The sequence below is a fragment of the Suricata suricatta genome, chromosome 3 (assembly GCF_006229205.1).
Source record: "Suricata suricatta isolate VVHF042 chromosome 3, meerkat_22Aug2017_6uvM2_HiC, whole genome shotgun sequence".
Taxonomy (NCBI): Eukaryota; Metazoa; Chordata; class Mammalia; order Carnivora; family Herpestidae; genus Suricata; species Suricata suricatta.
In genome coordinates this window covers 3,924,353-3,947,720 of record NC_043702.1, presented here as the reverse complement: position 1 = coordinate 3,947,720, position 23,368 = coordinate 3,924,353, and the positions used below count along the sequence as shown (strand labels likewise).

At 49.3% G+C, this 23,368-nt stretch overlaps 1 protein-coding gene across 2 annotated transcripts in view; it reads right to left on the bottom strand.

The window, feature by feature from the left end:
• IQCA1 (IQ motif containing with AAA domain 1) overlaps positions 1-23,368 on the bottom strand; it is a 137,128-nt gene that overhangs the window by 55,842 nt on the left and 57,918 nt on the right. For both annotated transcript variants that reach the window (XM_029933556.1, XM_029933557.1), the window contains 3 exons: positions 22,947-23,031; positions 11,019-11,147; positions 1,867-1,942 (listed from right to left, as the gene is read on the bottom strand). In XM_029933556.1, the coding sequence (XP_029789416.1) occupies positions 1,867-1,942; positions 11,019-11,147; positions 22,947-23,031 (290 nt within the window). The remainder of the gene's footprint in view (positions 1-1,866; positions 1,943-11,018; positions 11,148-22,946; positions 23,032-23,368) is intronic.

Genomic DNA, 23,368 nt, shown 5'->3' with positions numbered 1-23,368 from the left:
ACGCCGAGGGAAACGGTCCCGCCGAGTGTAAGCCTAAGGCCGTATTTAGGTGTGTCGGCCCCTAGGGCCGCTCTGCGGTAGCTCCTTCTCCGGACATCCTGGAATGGGGGGGCGGGCGGTTCCACCAAAATGAGGGAGTGACAGTCAGCAAAGGCGAAGGAAGGCCCAGGATGACAGGTGACAGGTCTCCAAGAGGAGGGACTGGAGCAGAACACGCGTTGGCAAATGATCTGATGTGCTGGAAGCGAACAGCGCCCCTGGAGGTCGGGGGTAGACACATCGAGTGTGCCTGGCGTACAGGAGGGGTGGCGTAAGGACCAAAAGAAACGTCCCCCCAAGGAGCAGCTGTTGCTGCAGACACATCCTGAGTTCCGGTGGCACCCACAGCTGGCTGGTGACCCTGCAGCGTGACGCGTGTGCGTCCTAGGTCCCTAGCCAGGCCCTGGATGCGGTCGCTGGCAGCCTCATTTGGAGAAGCTACTCGTTCTGGGCCACTGTCCCCAGCCCATCCGTGCCCACCACGCCCGGGTGCTGTGAGCATGTAGGCAGGATGTACCCTCCTTGCACTGCCTCGGGAGCACTGCACCTGGCGCCCTAGGGACAGTGTTTGTTGAATGAATGCACGAGCGCTGAATGTTTCTGGCAGTGACTGCTCTGGGCGGCGGTTTGTAAAGGACTTGATGATTCCTCAAACTCGAGAGGCGTCAGAGGCTCCCTCTCACAGGGCGATGTGTTTGTTGGCTCCCCCTGGCTGTTGGGAAGGGCAGCGAGATGGGCACAGAAAACACAAAGCCTTGCGTGTCTTGGGCACCTAATAACGTGACGAGGCTGCTGCTCTCATCTCCTTCCTCCCGGGTTAAAGCGGATGCCGAATCCTGCGGAGGTCCCCTTTCCCCAGAGCTTCTGCGTCCTGTGCAGCGCGGGACCCCTGCCACTGGGGGTAAGGGAGAGAATTTCGGGTGGCAGGTGAACATTTTTACGTCACGGAACCAGCATCTCAAACCTGAAATGGCATTCGGGTTGCTGGTCAGCATGAAGCTCAATTTATTGGGTAAAAACCACGAGTCCATGAAAATAAATAAAAGGACCAGTGCCGTCCGGACAAGGCCAGAATTAGGAAGGAACCGCAGGCACGGCGGATGCATGGAAATACTCTACTGCATGTTTCGAGCATTACCAAAGGGCACCGATGACCAGGGTCATCATGAGGGCCATTCTGTGCTGGGATTCGTCCTGAGGGCAGAGAGGAGCCGAAGGAATTGGATAATTGTTCCAGTAAATCGTAACAGAAACGCTTGAAAGACGAATTCCTACAGGTGCCGTCTCCTCAGATTGTCGCTGAGCTAATTATGCTGAAGGGCGGACAAAAGAATTAGGTGTGGGTTTTTGGAGCACCCGTCTTGGTCTAACAGGATTGGAACATTTTCCTGTATACCTGGTATTGCTTTTTAAAATTTAAACAGCCCAGGACGATCCCTTTCATTCCCAGCAAGAGAAGTGTTCAGCTGACGTGCTGTGGGCGCAAACCCAGAATGGAGGTTCAGAGACTGTGGTCTCGTGGTGTTCGTACCTGGCTCTTTTACTGACTCGATGCCTTTAAGGGACTCAAAGGGATTCTGCAGTAGAGACGGACTGGGGATCTGGGCTACGAGCGGCAGGGTCTCAGCCTCTCGTGACGGAGCACCTGATCCTTCCCCACGAGGCCGGGCGTTAGGGCCGGGGGTCACGCTGGGGGACAGGGCGTTAGGGCCGGGGGTCACGCTGGGGGACGGGGCGTTAGGGCCGGGGGTCATGCTGGTGGACGGGGTGTTAGGGCCGGGGGTCACGCTGGGGGACAGGGTAACAGGTGTATTCTCCGAAACCAACCTTTGTACACGTTATTTCCTTCCTCCATCGCAGGAAGGAAAACACTTGGTGACATTTTCCACCCCTCATCTTCTTCCTGTTAAAGAAGAATGATATTTTTGTTAATTACAGCCCTACTTTATCTGTTGAGGCTCGAAGTGCAAGGCGCACGCATCCGGGTCACTGGACTGTGATAACGCGCACAGGCTCTTACCCGGGTTATGAGCGAAGGCGGAGTCCCCTGCCCACCCACCTGGCCAGTCTGAGCAGGGGGTGCTGTGCCCTCCATCCGGGCACGGATGATGCTGGGCTCACTGAAGCCGCCCTGTGTCAGTCACCTCTCCTTGGTCCCGTTGTCTGACGTTCTGGGTCCTTCTTTGCTCTGAGAGCTGACTCCCAGCCTGAGTCCTATGCCTCCCCTCACCGGCTTGTCGGGACACCAAGCCGCCTGGAATGTGGAGGCCAGCTGGAAGTGGCCATCTTCTTTCCGATCAGAATTCCATTTTCCCATCTTCATTTGTGGAAAATTCCACGAGGTTCGAGGCACATGTGTCATCTTCTGTGAAGCCGTGCTGGACTCCCCCAGGTGAAAAAGACTGCTTACTATGTAGGATTTGCTTACACTCCCTGGCACCTGCTTCTCTGCCCCAGCACACACCGGGAAGAGAGATCGTGTGTGACATAAGGGGGCGGAGGGCTGGAAGCAAGGTCAGTGAGAGTCTAGGAATCCTGGTCCAAGAGACCCTGCGAACCTCCACGTTAACAGGCATTAGTGGCAGAGTTCAAATAGGGCCACACCTGTTACGTTTTTTAAATGGGGAAATGGGGTGGCTCAGTCAGTTCAGAGCCTGACTCTTGATTTTGGTTCAGGTTATGATCCCAGGGTCATTGGATTGAGCCTTGTGTTGGGTTCCTGGGCTGAGTGTGGACGTGCTCAGCATGAAGCCTGCTTGGGATTCTCTCTCCCTCTCCCTCTGCGCTTCTACCCTGCTCATGCATGCTCTCTCTCTAAAAAAATGGGGGTGTGCATTTGGCATATACCTCTTAACATGTAGGTTCAAATGTTAGATTGGTCACTCAATGACTTTCAAATAGTCTGATTCTCTGCTGTAGGCTCTGCATCCTCAGGATAGGGGTGGGGACGGGGGTACTGGGATTTGGAGGAGACTGATTATTTCCCTCTCAACAGATTCTAGATCCAGCACTGAAAATCAGCCCGAAAGCTCTCATCTCTAACCGTATTTTAAAATAAAAAGGCACCAAAATAATATGATAGCTCTTTGCAAAAGAATTAAGCCTCTCATAACTATTTTCAAGTTTGCATTTCATTGAGGATGTCATTTTATGTTTCTGCTCACACTCTTCTCTCAATTCCATCAGGATTAAGAATCAAAATTACTCCTGCTTTTTCGGGTTTCAGACCGCTATTCCTTCCCCCACAGAAGGAACGCCAGCCATCTGAGATAACCCACAACGTGAAGTCAAACAATTCCTACGGACATCCGTCCTGATTTTCTCGCTGGTACCTGTGTTTAATTTTTGTCAGAAAAATCGCCCTGGCCATTATTAGGGCGGTAAGAAATAGACCACGTTTCTCACAATGGCCCCTCTGAACCGCCAGCTGACGCCCCCCCTCACCATCCGGGCTCCGCCCACCACCATCTGGGCCCCACGCCCACCCTGCAGCCCCCTAAGCGATGCTTTCCCAGGGGAGGGCCCTCTTTGCCGGAAGTCCTTCTTATCTCTGTGCAGCCAGCTCAGCTCCTTGCCCTTTAGGAAGACTTAACTCAGGGAAAAGCCCAGCTTTCTCGGCCTCCAGAGGGCTGGTTAACGTAAATGCCCCTCTTTGTCCCTAACCTTTATCCTGACTCCCGCACCCCACTTCGGGATGCCACAGTTGATGGTCACTAGAAACATTTAGCATAAGAAGCAATCGGTACACATCCATGCATAAAGAAATGTCTGGAAGGACGTCTACCACCATGTTAATGATGGTTAACTTTAGGTGACGGGTTCCACGTGACCTTTGCTTATTTCTCTCTCTTTTTTTAAATCAATAAAACGATCTCACCTCCTCTACACTGAACTTGCACTCCTTGATCATAGATGTTGTACATTGCTTGATGGGGTCATTGGCTGAGCCTTCAGGGGGTCGGGTCCGGGAAAAGGAAGTCTTAGGGCCACCAAAGGACTCTCCAGGGAGGCTCCTGTCTTTATTTGTGACTCTTCATGGAAGGAATCTCTGTGATCTTTCCAGAAATTTGGATTTTGGGAAATCAGGGTCCAGTGAAAACACTTAACCTGAATTATTCTGGTTGATTCGATCAGTCAGTCAATCAAGCATCAGTCTGGCCCTGGCCAGCTGGTTGGGAGGGCAGGTGTCACCACCGAAGCCTGAACCGGGTCGCAGGTGGGTTCTCCACCTGCGTGGCCGTCTGCTCTTCACCTGGCTGAGCGCTTGGCTGTTCCCAGCTGAGTCGGGTCACAGTTTTAAGTCTGCCTCATTGTATACCGAGAAAGTGGACGTCATTCGGGTGAAATGGTTTTCCTCCCCTCCACAATCTCTTCACGCCTGAAATCCTCTGCTTCTCCTGCTTCTCCCCCAGAGCTCTTTGCTGCAGAGAACCCTGGCCTTGCTCTGCTGGACAACGTCTCCCTGCCTGCTACCCGGGGACCTCCCCCAGCCCACACGACTGGTACGTTCCTCACCCCGCCCCCCCCCCCGTACCCTTAGCTCTGCCCCTTCATAAAATCCTCTTTTGACTTCACTGATCATTTTGCAGTTTCCTGAAAGAGGTTTGTATGCCTTCAGGTCTCAGCCCGAGTCATCCTCTGCTAGCAACCTGCCTCCTGCACCTGCCGGCCCAGGCTCCTCTGCAGTGGCCCACGCTCCTCTGTAGGGACCCAGCTCCGTGTCCCAGTGACGTGCTCACCAGAGCACCGTTTCCTCCAGCATCCTCCTTGACTTTTCTGGAACATTTGACACAGTGGTTCCCTCCTGTCAAAGCACCTCCTGACTTGTCTCCGTCATGTCCTTAGTTCTCACTTCTCACGGAAGATGGCAGCAGGGACAGAAGGAGTGCCTTCCTTTCGTCCTTCCAGAAGTTCACACAGTTGGAAAAGGAAGTCAGAGTCTCACTGTCTCTGGTGCACGGAATGGCTCCCGCCCCCCTGGCTGCTCCCTTCTCTCACTGGTCTCCCCTCTTCCTCCTGCCCTCCGCTGTGGATGTCACCCAGGTTCTCCACTTACCCCCACACCGGTCTTCCCACAACCCATCCATCCTCCTGCCCTCGATGGGGGCTCTCTGCGCAGGGAGAGCTCTAGCCCTTGGCAGAGTTCATCTGAATTTCCTGCTAACCGTGAGGTGCCTCTGCGTGGGTGTCCCACCTCAAACCTGTGTCCTTCTGGAGCCAGCTCCTGTCCTCTGTCCCTCAGACTCCGCAGGGTCTCAGTGGAAGCACTCGGTGTCCACCTTGACTCCTGACCTCCCTCTCGTCCTCAAATGCGCAGCGCAGGCCGGCCACCCTTCTCGCGGTCTCTCGCGTCTCTGCGTCTCCGCGTCTCTGCACCGCTACTTCCCGCCAGCGCCTTCAGATGAGCACCCAGCATTCCTTGGGAAACAACGACCGCCCAGCTCTCAAGCTCCCAGTGCTGTCCAGGCGCTGACCGGAGTCCTGGCCTCCTCAGGTCCCTCTGGCTGCTGGACGGTGGGTCACAGGCGGCAGAATGGCAGGAGAGGGGGAGGCGGTGGTGGCCAGGGACTGCTGAGGTTTCCCTCCTGGGGATGGGGAGATCCGGGCAGACCTGGGCTCTGAGCGTGAGGCGTGTTCTCGGGGAAGCCGCCTCTGTACCCAGGGCTGGCGGACTCCTGCTCTTTTCTGAATCTGTGGTGCTCCCCTTGGCCCTTCTACACGACTGATGATGTCCTTTCTGGAAGCAGTGGTTTTTGAGGTTTAGATAGGAGGAGACATGAAGAAAACTCACACACCTTCTCCGAGGAATACGCTTTCACTTTACGTACAACCGCAGGGAGTCTGTCCTCGGGGTCTCCGTGTCCTGGGTTGAGGCTCCGGTCTCTACAGCTCACAGCCTCTTATCTTCCTCCCTCGCTGTCCTTCCGGGGACACAGAGGATGCTCAATATGGACATTTCCACGATGACACCTTTATCATGATACCAACCTTTGGAAATCCACCCACTTTTCCATCTTTCTCCTCAAATACCCTAAAATAACATAAGAGCATGGTTGGCTCAATGGCTCACGACGGAGCGCTTCTCTGGGCCAGCGGCTGGAGAAGAGGCACTGCGGCCACGGAAAGGCCGGGCGGCGCTGGAGACAAGCAGGGCCTTCTCAGGCTAGTGGCGCTGCGCACGGGTACCAGCTCCCCCCAGGATTTGGCCCCAAGTTACGTGAATGCAGAGAAGACTGTGACATGACCATGTGGTCTGGACAGGTAAAATCCACTTAAGATAGTTCCAAACGGCTTAACATAGGGCTTAAAAGGTAACAAAGAGAAAAGAGTCCTAAGGATGGATTGCAGGGTGCTCCTTCTCTAAGTTTTTGTTTCTAAAGGGAACGTGAGGTCCACACAGCCTACTGCCGGGCAAGTGGCGTGATTCTGACACAGAAAGGTCTGCGAAGCCGGCTGCTGGCTTGCAGAGAACGTTCTCCTGACCGGACCAGCGCTGGCCTCTATTCCACATTCTTGACAGGGGTGTCCTTGTCTGCCATCTGTAACCCTTTCAGAGACGGTCTGCACACCAAAGATGCAAGTGCATTGTCAGGGGTGTAGTCTGCAACTGTTTTCTCCTGTCTCTTCATTCTCTTCCGAGCAAAAGTTTTTAGTTTTTTATTGTTATTTTTTAATGTTTGCTTATTTATTTTGAGAGAGAGCAAGCGCAAGTGGGAGGGGGCAGAGAGAGAAGCGGAGAGAGACTCCTAAGCAGGCTTGGCGCTGTCAGTGCAGAGCCCAACGTGGGGCTTGATTCTACGAACTGGGAGATCATGACCTGAGCTGAAATTAAGTCAGATGCTTAACCGACTCAACCACCCAGGTGTCCCTTGAAGCTTTTCTATTTTAATTTTTAATTCTGACCAAGTCCAGTTTATCAACCTTTCCCTTTATGGATATTTTTGGCATCAAGTGTAAAAACTGTTGGCGCAGCCAAAACCCTGAAGATTTGTTTTCCCTGTTTTTACCTAAAGGTTTTACAGTTTTACATGATCCGTGATCCGTGTTAATTTTTGTTTAAGAAAAGGTACAAGACAGAAGTTCATTTTCTTGCCTGAGGGACGATAAGATTAAATTTTGGAAGCTCGGTTTTGAAGGTGTTTGTGGTGCTTTATGTTTCCCTTTACTCACGCTGGTGGAGGTGACGTCCCTAAATCAATCTCCTTGCTTCTGTCCTTCAGCGTCTCAGTAGACAGGGTCTCAGATGGATCCAGATAAGAACTGAAAACTTTCATGCTTTACATGTTCAGTCGTTTGCAAAGTTTCTGGATGACACGGTCAAAGGACTGTAGGGTCACCGGCCACAATTATTTTCAAATGCTGCGCACAATCCATGGAGACACGCCCTGACAGCACTCTCTTTCTCATGCCGTCAGCCCTCCAGGGAGCTGGAAATCCAAGCAGGGACGCCCAAACCCCTTAAACTACCTTCCGCTCATCTCCAGGTTCAAACATCTCAAGACGCCACAGGGGAACTCCCGATTCCTGAGTCCTGAATGACAGAGTGTCTCCGGGGAGCTCTCCCCGCTGCACTAAAAGTGGGGAGAGTGTTTTGGGCAGGTCACTCTGAGACACGTTTATGCAGACAGAGGGGACCCCGGGAAGGGGCTGAGGAGGGAGGGGAGGCGGCCATGAAAGGATGACCATGGGTATTTGTGAGCCAGGTCAGGGTGTCACTGGATTGCTGACCAAGAGCCCAGATCTTGTTACCACCAGCTGGCTGTGTCTTTCCGTCTTCATTAGTTTTAGAGAAAATCAACCGGGCAAACAGAACTCACTTCAGTCTCAACCTTGTGGATGATATTTGGCATTAAATCTGTCCACAGGGACAGATGCAAACTTGAGAGGAGCTCAGACTCCTGGCCCCCACTTGTCCTTGGGTGCGACCTGGGTTTGCAGGGACTCTGCTTCTGTCTCAGGGCTCCCCGCCTGGAGCTAACACCCCCCCTGCCTCGGTCCTTCCTCCCCCACAGGCCATCCCAACCCTGGTCATGAACCACAGACCTTAGAGCACAGTCTGCACAACTCTGGTCTGCTCAAGTCACTACCCCAGGGTTGGCTCTCGTCTTCTCCAGAAGGTTCCGCCCAGCACTTGAAGGCCCCGTCCATGGCGGGTCTGGGCTGTCCTGGCCCCACACCACACACCCTCCCTCTGTTGTTCTTGCTCTGAGGCTGTCTTCTGGTTCTCTGGCTCAGCGATGGCCTGGAATCCTCCTGGAGTCCCTGATCCGCACCACCCACCTTCTGATCCGCTCAGACCTTTGTCAACAGCTCCTCTGTGGTCACACAGGCTCATTTGTAGCCTTCTCGTGGCCTGACGTAACTTGTACTTGTGTGATATTTTCCACTGACAGAGTTGACTAGAGATATTCAGCTAATCGTCAGGTTTGTTTGCTTTTTAATACGAGGTCTTTCCCAAGGTTTCTGACCATTTATTTGTATTGGCAATAGAGAAACGACCAAGTTTACAAAAATACCCGAAGGATACTCCCACAGCTGTGCCACCCGGAAGGAGGTAGGGGTGAGTCAGCACCCACGCAGGCTGAGCGAAACCAGTTTCCTCTCCCCCCGCCTTACTCTTGAGCCAGGGTGAAGGTGAGACGTCCTTCTCTACAGGTCAGAGTGCCAGGAATGCTTCTAGATGCTTGGAGATCGATTCTAAATTAAGACTTAAAAGTCCATACAAAAGCTCACTGTGTAGACCTGTACTTTTCACGAACCGACTCAGTTCTAAGGAGCTCTGAAGAGTTTCCCCTTCATTTCCAACCATGTCATCAATGCCGACGGACTCAGACTTTGCTTTTTGCCCCAAACTCTGCGTCATTAAGTGACTCTTTAATTGGCCGTTAATAAAATACCTTCACTCAACAAAGACCAGATTGTGTAGCTGATAATTTCAGATTTTTTTTTTAAATGGAACACGCTTCATTAGCAGCGAATTTTTAATTTGCAAGTGTCAAACTCCTTAGTGCATATTTAGAACAGGAGGGCGCTTGGAATACAATTGAAATCCTTCCAGTTGTCCTTTTCCCTGGCACCGAGCTTGCAGGGTGTGAGGGCGGCTTTAAAAAGTATGGGAAACAACTTGACAATAAAATATTGAAAAAAAAATTAACTCTATCAAGTAAGCTCTCTGCTTCTTTCTTCATTTTTTAAAACTTTCTTCTGCAACACATTAGCAGCTTTGGGGCCCAAGTAGAGCAGGAGGAGCCACAGGTGGCCTCGTGGGTTGGGTTCCCTGGAAACACCCAGATGGAGCCCGAGGGGGTGGTTCCCTGCCCACAGGGAGGAGGGGAGGGAGGGAAGGAGGGAGCCGCACGGAAGAGAATCAGATGCGATACCCCTGGACTTGAGTTGTCAGCTGGCCCCACAGGGAGCCCAGGAGCTGGGACAATGCTTTCAGAATTGTCCCACGGAGGGGGCTGGCTGTCCCTGGGTGGTGTGACCCTGCAGGAAGCAGCTCCTTGAGCCCCGGAATTCCTGGGGCGGAATTAGGCGAGGGGTCAGCATGACATGCCCGGGAGCTGGGGACTGAGCTGGGGGCTGCGGTGGGGCAGGTGTGCCCGGACTGAGCTGTAAGGGGTCCCTCTTCTCTGGTTCACAGCAGTGGACACGGTGAAGGAGAGGGACAGAGACGGATGGGCGGGAGAAGAACCTTGCAGAAGGGACAATCGTCTCCAGCTGGGTGGCTGCAACGGCGCAAGATTTATTTATTTATTTATTTATTTGAGTGGGGGAGGGGCAGAGAGAAAGGGAGATGGAATCCCAAGCAGGCTCCATGCTGTCAGCACACAGCCTGATGTGGGGCTCGAACCCAGGAGCCGTGAGATGGTGACCTGAGCTGAAACCAAGAGTCAGATGCTTACCTGACTGAGCGAGCCCGGCGCCCGTGCAAGGGATTTTAACAAAGGCTGGCCTGCATCTCCATCGCCCATGCCTTGCATTCGTGAGGAGTCTGGGCGTTGTCATTGTGCATCCACCACCAGCCTCCTCTGTCCCCTGCTCACGGCTTCTGACGCCTCGGTCCAGGCACTTGTCCTGGTCCACGCAGCCTGTCCTGCGTCCCTCCTGAGCCCACATCCTGGACCATGAGGAGTGTGGCTGCCGCTACCTCGGCAAGACCTGGGTCTCTGCCTCTGGACAGTCACGGACGGGCCACAGCCCTTAAGGATCAGTTCCCGAGTCGACTCAGATGAGGGTTTGGTCAGCTGAGAGGAGGGACGGTCTGTGCGGAGACGCCTCCTCAAACATAACCACGCGTCGGGGGGGGGGGGTGAGCCTCCAGCCCAGCTCCGTCCCCCACAGAAGGAGTGTCTGCTGGGAGAGCCCCGTCCTGGGGCCCACGTCGTGCTCGAAGGGGGAGACCCCACCGGTCACCTCCCCGAGATGCAGCACCTGGCCCCGCCCACCCCCCTCCCACCGCCCTGCACGACCGGAGGCCTGATCCAAAGTGACCCTGCGCGAGCTCTGATTTCCTTCAGAGTAGGAACCAACAACTTCCATGAAAACAGAGCACGATGTCAACGTGAAGGGATAAATTTGGACAAACACACTTTGGTTAAAGCAGGTAAGGTTATTTTGACTTTGCAGTGGTCACGCGCTTCGCAGGCTTGTTTTCCCTTCTCTACCCTTGAGGAAAGACGCCGGGGATCGCTGATTTTGAGGAATAAAAATTCACAGGTACCACCTACGTGAATAAATATGTAAGGGATCCGAGTCCCTAAAACCACTCTTTACCCTGATATTTGTTTATTACAAGTCACAGAGAGGAAGGTGACTGGAGATGGAGCCACCTAAAAAAATGCCGTAAATCAGTGGGCGCGAGAGAACGGTTGTCTAGGAAACGAGTGCCCCAGTCTCGGGGGGGGGGGGGGACCGAGCCACAGACTGAACGCAAGGGGCCACTTAAACGAAAATTTCTAAACTTCCGAATTCCTTACCTTGCCTTTTTCCCTTGTGCCTTTTTTCTCCTTATCTTTCCTAGGTTTCTCGGGATTCTTTGCCTTCTTCTTTTTATTCTTTTTGTTTTTCTCCTCCTCTTCTTGGCTTGCAATAATATCTTCAATAACCTGGTAAGAAATGCACACTAAGCATCGAGCTTTACCGGAGCCCCGTGAGGAGGACTGCCTGGAGGAGGCGTGCTTTCCTGCCTGGAGGAGGCGTGCGTGCTGATGAGTCCCGCTCCCTCCCGGCCCGGCTTGGGCCCCAGGCCGACCCTCTTGGGGACTCACTGCTGCCAGCTGTCTCTGGCTGGGTTCATCAGGCAGCCGTCGGATCTCAGGGGGCAGATGAAAGGTGGCTGGACGTTTCTGAACCCGGTCCCAACACAGGGGAGCTCACGGCTTCCTGCTGCCAGACCCGCCTACACTTTCCCAGCAGAGCCGAAGACCCCTTGCTTCCCACCCGGACTCTGTGAGGCAGTTTCTCTTACAATAACTTTTTTTCTTTAATTTCAATTTTTTATTAAAATTAAAAAAAAACTATTTTGAGAGTGAGAGAGAGAGTCGGAGAGGGCAGAGGGACACGGAGAGGGAGAATCCCAAGCAGGCTCTTCACTATCAGCACAGAGCCCAATGCAGGGCTTGATCCCACGAACCATGAGATCAAGACCTGAGCGGGAATCAAGAGTTGGATGCTCAACTGACTGAGCTACCCAGGTGCCCTTGCTTTTCCATAAATGATCTTGCATGTCTTCTCAGAATTAGTGTCTTTGTTTTTTTTTTAATTTTTAATGTTTATTTATTTTTGAGAGAGAGAGACATAGCACAAATGGGGGAGGGGCAGAGAGAGATGGAGAGATAGAGAGAGAGAGGAAGACACAGCATCGGAAGCAGGCTCCAGGCTCCAAGCTGTCAGCACAGAGCCTGACACCGGGTTTGAGCTCACAAAACACTAGATCATGACCTGAGCTGAGGTCAACACCCAGGCGCCCCTCAGGATTGGTTTCTTTCACCGGTGACTTAATTTCTATTTCCTACAGTGACAAAACCCCATTTATTCTTCCCAAATTTTAAATATTTAAGAAGTACCTGGTTCACATCAGATTCATTTCAATTGGAGAATTAGTAAAGGTTGGTGGAAAATTGTACAATCCATTCTGTACAACAGATCTTTGCTGAGCTCCCATTTGGTGGGGCTGAGAGCCATGAATTCTGGGAGATTCAAGGGTGCCGGTGATAGGACCCACTTCCTGGTAGAGCCTGGGGCTCTGCCCATCACTGGTCATGTGACCAAGGCAAGTGAAGTGACATCCCTGGGACCTAGTTTCCCAGTTTCATTTTCTGAAATGGAGTTGGTCCTTCCATCCATTGCACTGAGATAAGCCAGGCATGGTCCTAGGCGTGGCACCAAGACGGACTCATTTACTGCTAAATGCAGCCCAGCGATGGGAGCTGTCGCCAACCCCTTTTGTTGCTAGCAGAACAGGGCACCGAGGGTTTAGTCGTGTGGCCAAGGACACACAGCGGGGGAGTGCTGAGCTGGGACTCATGGAGGCGCTAACCGGGATGAATTTCACAGTGTAGAAAGGAAAGGGACAAGGTATGCACAGCACCTGTCAATTTAGCCCATCATACAAGACACATACGTTAAATAAAAAAAATAATACTCTGCAGTTTCAGGATCCATGCATACATTGTGTCAAAGCACAAAGACGTATGAGGGAAGGACAAACACCAGACTCAGGACTGGTTGACTCTGGAGAGCGAGGTATGCAGTGAAACCAAAGGTTAGTGTCACTTCACCTCTACGACCTTGTACTAAACCATCTGCCTGGGGCCAAGTCCACTTGTCATGCCTTACTGGTGATTCACCACACGCTGAAGTTTATCTTCTGGTATCTTATATTTGTTAGTTATACCGATGTTGCTCTTAGGAGCTTAGTTCATACCTTTAAAAGTATTAACGATATAACTTTGCCTTGAACCAAGCAGGATATTCTGGTCCCATCTGGACTTAAAATACACCAACACTAAAGTCATGAGTCATGTGCCCCGCTTCCCACCATCCAGATGTCTGCCCATCCCCCAAGGCTCTGGTGAAGCTCTCGGTGGGATGAGGCTCACAGAAAGGGCGCTAGGGAGGTGAGAGGTGACGTATGTGTTGTGCACATTATTTGGTAATAAAAAGGGTGTCTTTGGATGGAATTAACATTCTCTTGTCCAAGTAGCAATGTTCTCCTTGGGGATCAGGCTCACCTCAACTCATAGAACCGAATCGTGGCCACTCAGGACTTTTATGTTTGGAGCACTTATGGAGCGTGAATATTTTTTTGGCCCTTGGATGTTTGGAAGCTTTCAGAAATGTGTAAAGACAATTTTTAAAAAATAGCCTGATAAGTCAAATGTGAGCAGCCACAAAATGGTGAAATCCTTATTTGTGGAACATGCAATTCAGTGTATCTTTGAAAGCCTTTTCCATTGTATTATTTATTTCCTCTATATCCTGACTTAAGTAATTGATCAATAAATACATTCGCAGGGCCCACATTTCAAGAATGGCAAGGAGCACGCAGTGAAACGCTCTGCTCTCATGCTGTGAGTCAGCCAGCAAGATCCGCTCCTTAAAGTGAGCCTCACTTCCTTGGAGATACTTCCAGAGACGTTTTCTACAGCTATCTGCAAATAAATGTGCTCACACACACACACACACACACACACACACACATTACTGTGTTATGTTTGCCAATCACACGTGTGAAAACGGTGTGTCATTGGAGTTTGTCCCTTTTTTTAAGCCAATGTTGTATTTACTTTGTTCTTGGTTTTCTTTTCTTTTTTTTTTTTTGATTTTTTTTTTTTCAGTGAGAGAGAGTGCTCGAGAGTGGGGAGAGGGGTAGAGAGAGAAAGAGAGAGAGAGAGAGAGAGAGAGAGAGAGAATCTTAAGCAGGTTCTATGCTCAGCCCAGAGTCTGCGGTGGGGCTCCATCCCACGACCCTGGGATCACGCCCGAGCTAGAACCCAGAGCCGGGTGCTCAATCAACTAAGTGAGCCAGGTGCCCCTCCGCTTGATTTTCAACCCTGGCAAAATCTTCCAAAGTACACAAATGCGTGCACAGGTGTACACACAAACACATACTATAAACACGGATCGGCCATTGTAGACACACATCAGTGTATCGTGCACTGTCCTCGTGAGATGCCCTCCTGGGGACGTCCTGGCTGGCTGTCCTCAGCAGGTCGGAAAGAGCTTCCTCGATCTTCTCCTACAGCTGTGGGTGACCTGGCTGTTCTCCTGCCAGGGGAGCGGGGTTGTTCCCAATCGTTGGCCGTTACTAACGACGCGGCGCAAGCCTGCAGACATCCTGTCGCAGGTGCGTGCGCCTCGCTGTAGGATACGTTCCTGAAGTGCGAACGCTGGATCAAGGGCACGTCCCCCTGTGATGCTGTCCCGCGGCCTCCTCGGGCTGTGCCACTTCCACTCTGCCAGGAGGGCGAGGGGCGCTTCTTCCCCGTTCGCGGTGCGACCCCGTGCGACACGTTAGCCACCTGCGCGCCTGAGAAGATGCAGTGTCGCCGTAGCTGTTATTTGATACCAGTGCTGAATTTATCTTGCTCACGCTCTTCAACTATAGCAAAAATTCCCAAGGTTAGAGGGGCCTTTTACTGCCCTGTGTAGGTGGTTACCATGGTCTCGGTAAATGGTGGGGCCTGAGGGCCAAATCTGGCCCCACCACCTGTGTTCTTTTATAAAAATAGAACATATTATGATTTTATTGAGGCGTATTTTACACAGTACACACCCACACATTCCAAGGGAACAGTTCAGTCATTTCTAGTACACGCACCAAGTTCGGCAACCATCCCCGGGAATCAGATTTAGAACATTTCCATCAGCCCAGTGCGACCCCCCGTCCCTCATGTCCGTGGTCAGTCCCTTTGCTTTTCCTTCACTCCTTGCCAGGCAAATGCTAACCTCCTTCCTGCCTCCACACAGTCACTTTATCTGGATGTTTCCTGTAAACGGAATCATATGATGTGTGGTCTCTTTATGTCTGCTGCCTTTCTGTTTGCATCGTGTTTTCGAGATCTATCCGTGTTGCAGCATCTCTCAATTGATTTTCCTTTTTTATTGTCAAATAACATTCCTTGCGTGAACGCACCGCTTTTGCCTTATCCAGTTTCCAGGGGATGGATATTTAAGTTGTTCCAAAGTTTTGGCTCTTATGAGTAATACTCCCATGAATGTTCAGGTCTAAGCTTTTTTGTGTGGCCTTAGTTTCATTTCTCTTGGAGAGGGTCCCAAGAATGGACTGCTGGGTCATTTGGCATGTTTATATGTAACTGTTTTTTTTAAAGCAGGCTTTAGAGGCACCTGAGTGACTCAGTCACTTAAGTGTCTGACTTCGGCTCAGGTCATGATCTCACGGTTCATGGGTTCGAGCCCTGCGTCAGGCTCTGTGCTGACAGCTCAGAGCCTGGGGCCTGCTTCGGACTCTGTGTTTCCCTCTCTCTCTGCTCCTCTGCTGCTTGCACTTTGTATGCCTCTCTCAAAAATAGTAAATAAAAAACGCATTAAAAAAACCTATTAAAGTAGGCTTCATGCCCAATGTGGAGCCCAATGTGGGGCTTGAACTCAGGACCCTGAGATCAAGGAAGACCTGAGCTGACATTGAGTGTTGGCAACTTAACAGACTGAGCCACCCAGGCGCTCCTACATCTAACTTTTAAGAAACGGACAAACTGTTCTCAAAGTGGCTGCACCATTCTGTGTTCCCAGCAGCACCACAGGAGGGTCCCCTTTTCCCTGTGCCCTCAATGTTTGTTACTGTCTGTCCTCTTGATTGTGGCCATGCTAGTGGGTATGAAATGGTCTCCCTGCGGTTTTTATTTATTTTTATTTAAGTTTTAGTTAACATTCAGTGCAATACTGGTTTCGGGAGTAGAGTTCAGTGATTTGTCACTTACATACAACACCCAGTGCGCATCACAAGTGCCTCCTTAACGCTCATCAGCGATCTAGCCCATCCCCCACCCACGTTCCCCCCATCAATCCTCAGTTTGCTCTTTATCATTGAGTCTTGTGTGGTTTGTTTCCCTCTCTTCTCCTCTCCCCCCTTTCTCATATGTTCACCTGTTTTGTTTCTTAAGTCCCACATATGAGTGAAATCATGTGGTACTTGTCTTCCTCTGACTGACTTCTTTCACTTAGCAGAATACATTCTAGCTCCATCCGCGTCATTGCAAATGGCAAGATTTCATTCTTTTTGATGGCTGGGTAATATTCCATTGTATATATCTATATACTACATCTTCTTTATCCATTCATCAGTTGATGGACATTTGGGCACTCTCCACAGTTTGGCTGTTGATAATGTTGCCATAAAACATTGGGGTGCATGTACCCCTTCAAATCTGCATTTTTTGTGTCTTTTGGGTAAATATCTAAATAGTGCAATCGCTGGATCATAGGGTAGTTCTATTTTTAGTTTTTTGAGGAACCTCCACACTGTTCTCCAGAGCGGCTGCGCCAGGTTACCTTCCCCCCAGCAGGGCAGGAGGGCTCCCCTTTCTCCGCGACCTCGCCGGCACTTGTTCTTCTTATGTTTTAATTTCAGCCACTCTGACAGGCGTGAGGTGGTATCTCATCATGGTATTTGTGTTTCCCTGGTGATCAGTGATGTGGAGGACCTTTTCATGTATCTGTTGGCCATCTGGATGTCTTCTTTGGAAGAGTGTCTATTCATGTCTTCTGCTCACTTCTTAACTGGGTTGTTATTATTATTTTTGGGGGGGTGGTTGTTGAGTTTATAAGTTCTTTACAGATTTTGGGCACTAATCCTTTATCAGACATGTTGGTTGCAAATATTTTCTCCCATTCCGTAGGTTGCCTTTGAATTTTGTTGATTGTTTCCTTCACTGTGCAGAAGATTTTATTCTTGTTGAAGTCCCAGTAGCTCACGTTTGCTTTTGTTTCCCTGACCTTAGGTGACCTGTCTAGTAAGAAGTTGCTACAGCTGAGGTCAGAGAGGTTGTTGCCTGTGTTCTGCTCTCAGATTTTGATGATTTCCTGTCTCACATTTATGTCTTTCATCCATTTTGAGTTTATTTTTGTGTATGGTGTAAGAAAGTGATCCAATTTTATTCTGCATGTTGCTGCCCAGTTTTCCCAACACCATTTGTTGAAAAGACTGTCTTGTCCACTGGCTATTCTTTTCCTGCTTTGTTGAAGCAATTGTATGTTGACCATACAGTTGTGGATTCATTGCAATTTTAAATTTTATCTCCCTGATGACTAATGATGTCAAGCATCTTTTTGAGTGATAATAAGCTATTCATATATGATCTACTGTGAATTGTGTATTCAAGTTTTTGCCCATTTTTTTGATTGAGTAGTCTTTTTATTTAGATCAAGAGTTCTTGTTTATCCTGGATATACATACCTGATGAGGTATATGTTTTCAAATGTCTTCCCCAAGTCTGTTTCTGTCTTTGCATTTTCTTTTTTTTTTAATGTTTTATTTAGTTTTCAGAGAGAGAGAGAGAGAGTGTGAACAGAGGAGGGTCAGAGAGAGAGGGAGGCACAGAATCGGAAGACAGGCTCCAGGCTCAGAGGTAGCTGTCAGCACAGAGCCTGATGTGGGGCTCAAACCCACGACCCATGAGATCATGACCTGAGCTGAAGCCAGACACTCAACCAACTGAGCCCCTCAGGCACCCCTGTCTTTGCATTTTCTTGATGGCATCTTTTGAGGTGCAAAACTTTTGAATTTCAATGAGGTTCAATTGAGCAATATTATCTGTTAGTGTAGTTTTAATTTGCACTTTGTTGTATGCATGGGGTTGATCATCTTTTCATATGTTGAACATCTTTTATTATGTTTCAACCCATTTACATTTTCCTTTCTGAGAACTGTCTGTTCATATCCGTTGGATTCTTAAAATATTGGGTTATTGATCCTTTTTTATAGAGCTGTAGGGGCTCTTAGTATATGAGAAAAATGATTTCCTGTGTGTGATGCTCATTACAAGTAATTATCCTACTGCATCATTGGTCATTGGACTTCACGTGGAGATCGGTGTTGCCACGCAGGTTAGAAAATTTGTGTGTGTGTCATTTAAAATTTCATTTTTTTCTTCTATGACTTCTGATGTGCAACAGAGATAAAAACGTCTTTCTAACTCTGAGGTCATGACATTTCTTCCTTGGCTTCTTCTAGTTCTTTTGTGTTTTTGTTTTGTCTGACATTTACATCTTTGATCACCTGGAAGCATTCTGGTATAAGCTATAAAGAAACATTTAATTTTCTTCTCTTTTCAGGGGACAACCTGGTTATTCTAATACTATTTACTAAGTGGTCTTTTTTCCTCCTTACCTAAGAAAGGCGAGGTGCCATCTTTATTATGTACTAAATTTGCATAAATTTGGGTATATTTCTTGATTTTCTATTCTTTTCCATTGATGTATCTTTTTTAGTTATTTGCCTCTTGCAATGGGCTCTTAATGACACAGTTCAATACTTCATAGGTCTAGTTCCTTCTCATTACATTGTGTTTTTAGAATTTTACTGGTTATTCTTGGGTATTTACTTTCTATTTAAAGTTTAAAATCAGATTGGTCATGGGGCACCTGGGTGGCTCAGTCGGTTGAACACCTGACTTCAGCTCAGATGTTGATCTCACAGTTTGTGAGTTCAAGCCCCATGTCTGGCTCTGTGCTGACAGCTCAAACCTGGAGGCTGCTTTGGATTCTGTGTCTCCCCCTGCCCCCCAACTCATTCTCTCTCTCTCTCAAAAATAAATAAGTAAAAATTAAAAAAAATCAGGTTGGTCACATTCCGTGTGGCCTGCCCATCCTCACCTCCACCATCACACGTCTGGTATTTCTGCCTGACCACAGCACATGTTCAGACGGTGTTTGGGAGAACCGATGTATTTACAACGTTGTGTATCCCTACCTCTGAACACAGCGTGCTTCTCACTCTTGTCTTCCGCATCCCTCATATTGCTTTAAACCGTTCTTCACACAGGATCACACATTTATTATTAAGTCTGTTCCTGGATGCTTTATCTTTGTGTTGCTCTTAGTTGTAAACGGACCGTTATGTTCTATTTTCCACACAACGCTTCTGCTCTCGGCAACTCCCCATCTTCCTTCTCATATTGCGTCAAAGAGTCGTTCCATTTACTCTTTGCTGTTCTAAGAGTAGAGCACACCTGCAAAAAGTGAGCACTTTGCCTCTTTGAGTCTAATGTCTCCATCTCTACATTCTTTCTGTGTCCACCGTGTTCAGTAGATCCTGGGGGACAGCAGTGACGATGCCATCCTTGTAGTTTTCATGACATTGGTGGAATTGTTTCTTGTGAATTTCATTAAGCATAATATTAGATCTTGAACTAAGAAATACTTTGTCATGTTGAAGAAGTATCCCTATATTCTGATTTTTTGTTTTATTTTATAATATCACAAATGGCTCTTGAATTTGTGTTTTCAAAATGTTTATTTGTTTATTTATTTTAACATTCATTTATTTTTGAGAGACAGAGCATGAGGAAGGGAGGGGCAGAGAGAAAGGGAGACACAGAATCCAAAGCAGATTGCAGGTTCCGAGCTGCTGACACAGAGCCTGATGTGGGGCTTGAACCCATGAATCACGAGATCATGATCTGAGCCGAAGTTGGACACCTAACTGACTGACCCCCAGGTGCCCCGAAATGGCTGTGGGATTTGAAAAGTCCATCAGCATCCAGAGAAGGCGCACTTGTGGTCGTCCCTTCTGGATCTCTTTACAGGACGCAGCGTCTTCACAGACGTCCTAAAGCCACCCATTCTTGCATTCGGGAGGAAAGTCCTGGGCTGCGGTGTTTTCCTTCTCTAGCGTGCTGCTGGTTTGCCGTGCTAATATTTCGGTTTGAATGTTTGCATTAAACCTTGACACAAAGACTGATCTGTGCTTCTATTCGTATTCAGCCTTTCTGGGGAGTTGGTGTCTGTGATTCGGCTCACTCCATAGAAAGCGTCTGTGCTGTTTGTTTTTCACAAATACTGAGTTGACTATTTATGTACATGCTACCATGCTTGTGCTTGGTCTGTCTCTTCACGCTCCCCCTTCCGTCAGTGACAACTGTCACGACTTCCTGAAAGATCTCCACGTGTGCTGCTGCAGGGACACGGCGGGCGTCACCTTCTCTAACCATCACGTCAGCCCAGGGAGGGAGGCATTGCTGGTATCCCCATGGGCAGAGGAGAGAACTGAGGCACAGTGGGAGGGGCTGCCTGAGGCGCAGACCTGGTGAGTGGTGAGACTGAGGAACATCGTCACTGCATTGTCCCCACTCTTCACTCGCCTGTCTTGAAAAGTCATGCTGCCTCAGGGCGCCTGGGGGGCTCAGTTAAGCATCTGACTCTTGGTTTTGGCTCAGATCGTGATCTCACAGTTCATGAGACCCAGCCCCGTGTCGGGCTCTGTGCTAACAGCACGGACCCTGCATGGGATTCTCTCTCCAGCTCTCTCTGCCCCTCCCCGGCTCATGCTCGCGAGCTCTCTCAAAAATAAATAAACATTAAAAAAATATCACGCTGCTTTGCGGCCTCCTTTGTTTTATTTTAAAGTACTAACTAGAGAGCCTCAGTTTCTTTTGTTTTTAGTAGACATCAGCCCTCCTTCTGAGTGTTTCTTGTCCACGCTTCTTCATCCTGTGATCACTCACCTTCTTCATCCTGTGATCACTCCCTTCTAAACGAACACGAAATGCGTTTGGTGCCTGGCCATGGGCTTTGACAAGTTAGCTACAGAGACAAGACCTAATCATGTAAAAAACGGAGGGTGGAGTGAGGCTGGGGAGGCGATGTCGGCTTCTGATAGAGGGGTTGGGGAAGAGTCCTTCCTTTGACCCTGAGGGCTCACTCGGGAGCAGGGGGGGGCGGGGGGGCTGCCTTAGGGCTCCTGGGTGGCTCAGTTGGTTAAGCGTCTGGCTGTCGGCTCAGGTCATGATCTCATGGTTCGTGGGTTCGAGCCCTGCATCAGGCTCTGTGCTGACAGCTCAGAGCCTAGAGCTGCTTCGAATTCTGTGTCTCTCTCTCTCTCTGCCCCTCCCCTCCTTGTGCCCTCTCTGTTTCAGTCACGTAGGGCAGAGGGCAGCTAATCATACTGCACGGGCCAAATCTGGCCTGCTGCCCAGTTTGTAAATAAAGTTTTATTGGAACACGGCCATGCCCATTCATTAGTTACTGTCCGGGTCCACTCTCACGTGGGGGCAGAGCTGAGTAGCTGCGGTAGAGCGTGCGTTCCACTCAAGTACTGAGCCTTCGGCCCTTCATGGAGGAAGTCTGTTGTCTCCAATCTATGGCAACTTGTCTTACCGCGTGCTTAGTATACATTCCTTGAATAGCATTTATGGGTCCAAGAGTTTACACATTCAACATCTCATATTTATTTGGTCCATGTCCCTCAAAAATGTCATGCTTATTTGCATTTACGTGTCCAGCCACAACGTACGAGAGTGACTTTTCTCTACACGCGCACCAACTTCAGTGAGTACCATGACTTAGAATTCTTACCAGCCCTACAGGTGAAAGGAGATGGAGTAACAGTATTTTACATTTAAGTTTCTTTGCTAGTGAGGCTGTAAGTTTTTTAAGTGAAGGTAATGTTTTCCCCCTTCTTTTCTACTGCAGTGTTTAGATTTTTCTTATTATTTTTTAAGAACCCTTTATCTTTCTAAGAAAGATTGATACTTTCACCTATGTTGCAAATATTTTCTCCAGATTATTATATGATTGTAATTTCAATTGTGATATATATTTTTTTGCCATTTGAGCTTTATGTAGTCAAGTATATCAGCTTGGGTATATCAGCATGAGTTTCACTTAAAATTTTTTTTTACATTTATTTTATATTTGAAAGACAGAGCACAAGTGGAGGAGGGGCAGAGAGAGACACACACACACACACACACACACACACACACACACACACAGAATCCGAAGCAGACTTCCGGCTCTGAGCTGTCAGCACAGAGCCCGATGTGGGGCTTGAACCCACGAACCACGAGATCATGACCTGAGCTGAAGCCAGAAGCTTCACCAATGGAGCCCCACAGGCGCCCCTGAGTTTCACTTTTAATGACAATGCTTCTAGTACTCCACTGCTGGGTATGATGTAAATCTTCTCTTGGTTTCTAAGATCAATACTCTGAAACAGGACGGTTTTCCTGTTTCTAGATTATTAATACATCTCTAAAAATAGCTTTAGGAGGGCCTGGGTGACTCAGTCAGTTAAGCATCTGACTCTTGGTTCTGGCTCGGTCATATCTTGCAGTTTGTGAGTTCCAACCCCGTACTGGGCCTTGCACTGACAGTATGGAGCCTGCATGGGATTCTCTCTCTGCCCCTCCCCTGCTCACCCGCAAAATAAACTTTAAAAGTAAATAAATAACATGGTAGGGGGCACTTGTGGGGAGAAGCACTGGGTGTTTTATGGAAACCAATTTGAAAATAAAGTATTAAAATAAAAGAATGGAGAAAAAAGTAAATGAATAAAAATAGCTTTAGAAGTCAATTGCATCAGATGCGTCAGATGCGAGCGGACCGCTTGAGTCCATGGCAGGGAGATGGGGGCAGGAGAGGACCCCGAGGGGAGGGAGGGGCCAGGACAGGAAGGGCCCTTGAGGTCACGCAGCTCAGACCCCACCAAGACAGGGGGCTCCGCGTGCTGTCACGTCTCTTTCAAGGGTAAGTCGGGGGAAAGAACGAATTCATTTTGAAACGAATGTAAAAGCACTTCGTTGGTGAGACACCAAAAGTGCTTCCCTGTGACCGTGTGCAGGGAGATAACCCAAACCTACCAGCACTACGCGCCCATCCGGGTTCCAGTTTAAAGACCTGGGGTCACAATATATTTATGTTTTGTTTCTCAAGCACACTCATACCTGTTGTGGGGTCTTGTTGGAAAAAATAACCGCTGACCCTCCTTCTTCTGCATTAGGGTAGTCAGGAAACGTGCCTGTTAAGTTCCTGAGGAAGCAAAAGAGAAAGATTAGGTGGACTTGAACTCCGGCCTCTCTGTAATGTTTCCTACTGTAAGAACACGAGTCTAAACCAGACTGACTCTATGACAGGCTTTAAGTTTCCCCTGTGATCTAGAAGGCCTAGGTTTCAGGTCCCTGAAACTAACAGGCAGTTACACATTGCCTACAGCAAGAGAGACCACCTTCACAACCTCCAATCAGGGAAGGCCAGCAACCACTCTCCACATTCCTAAGGGTGAGGCCTGCAGATGGGAACTTTAGATAGGACCCTGTTACCTAATGTTAAAGTTAACCCGGTAGTCGCCGAACAAGACCCTAGGCTC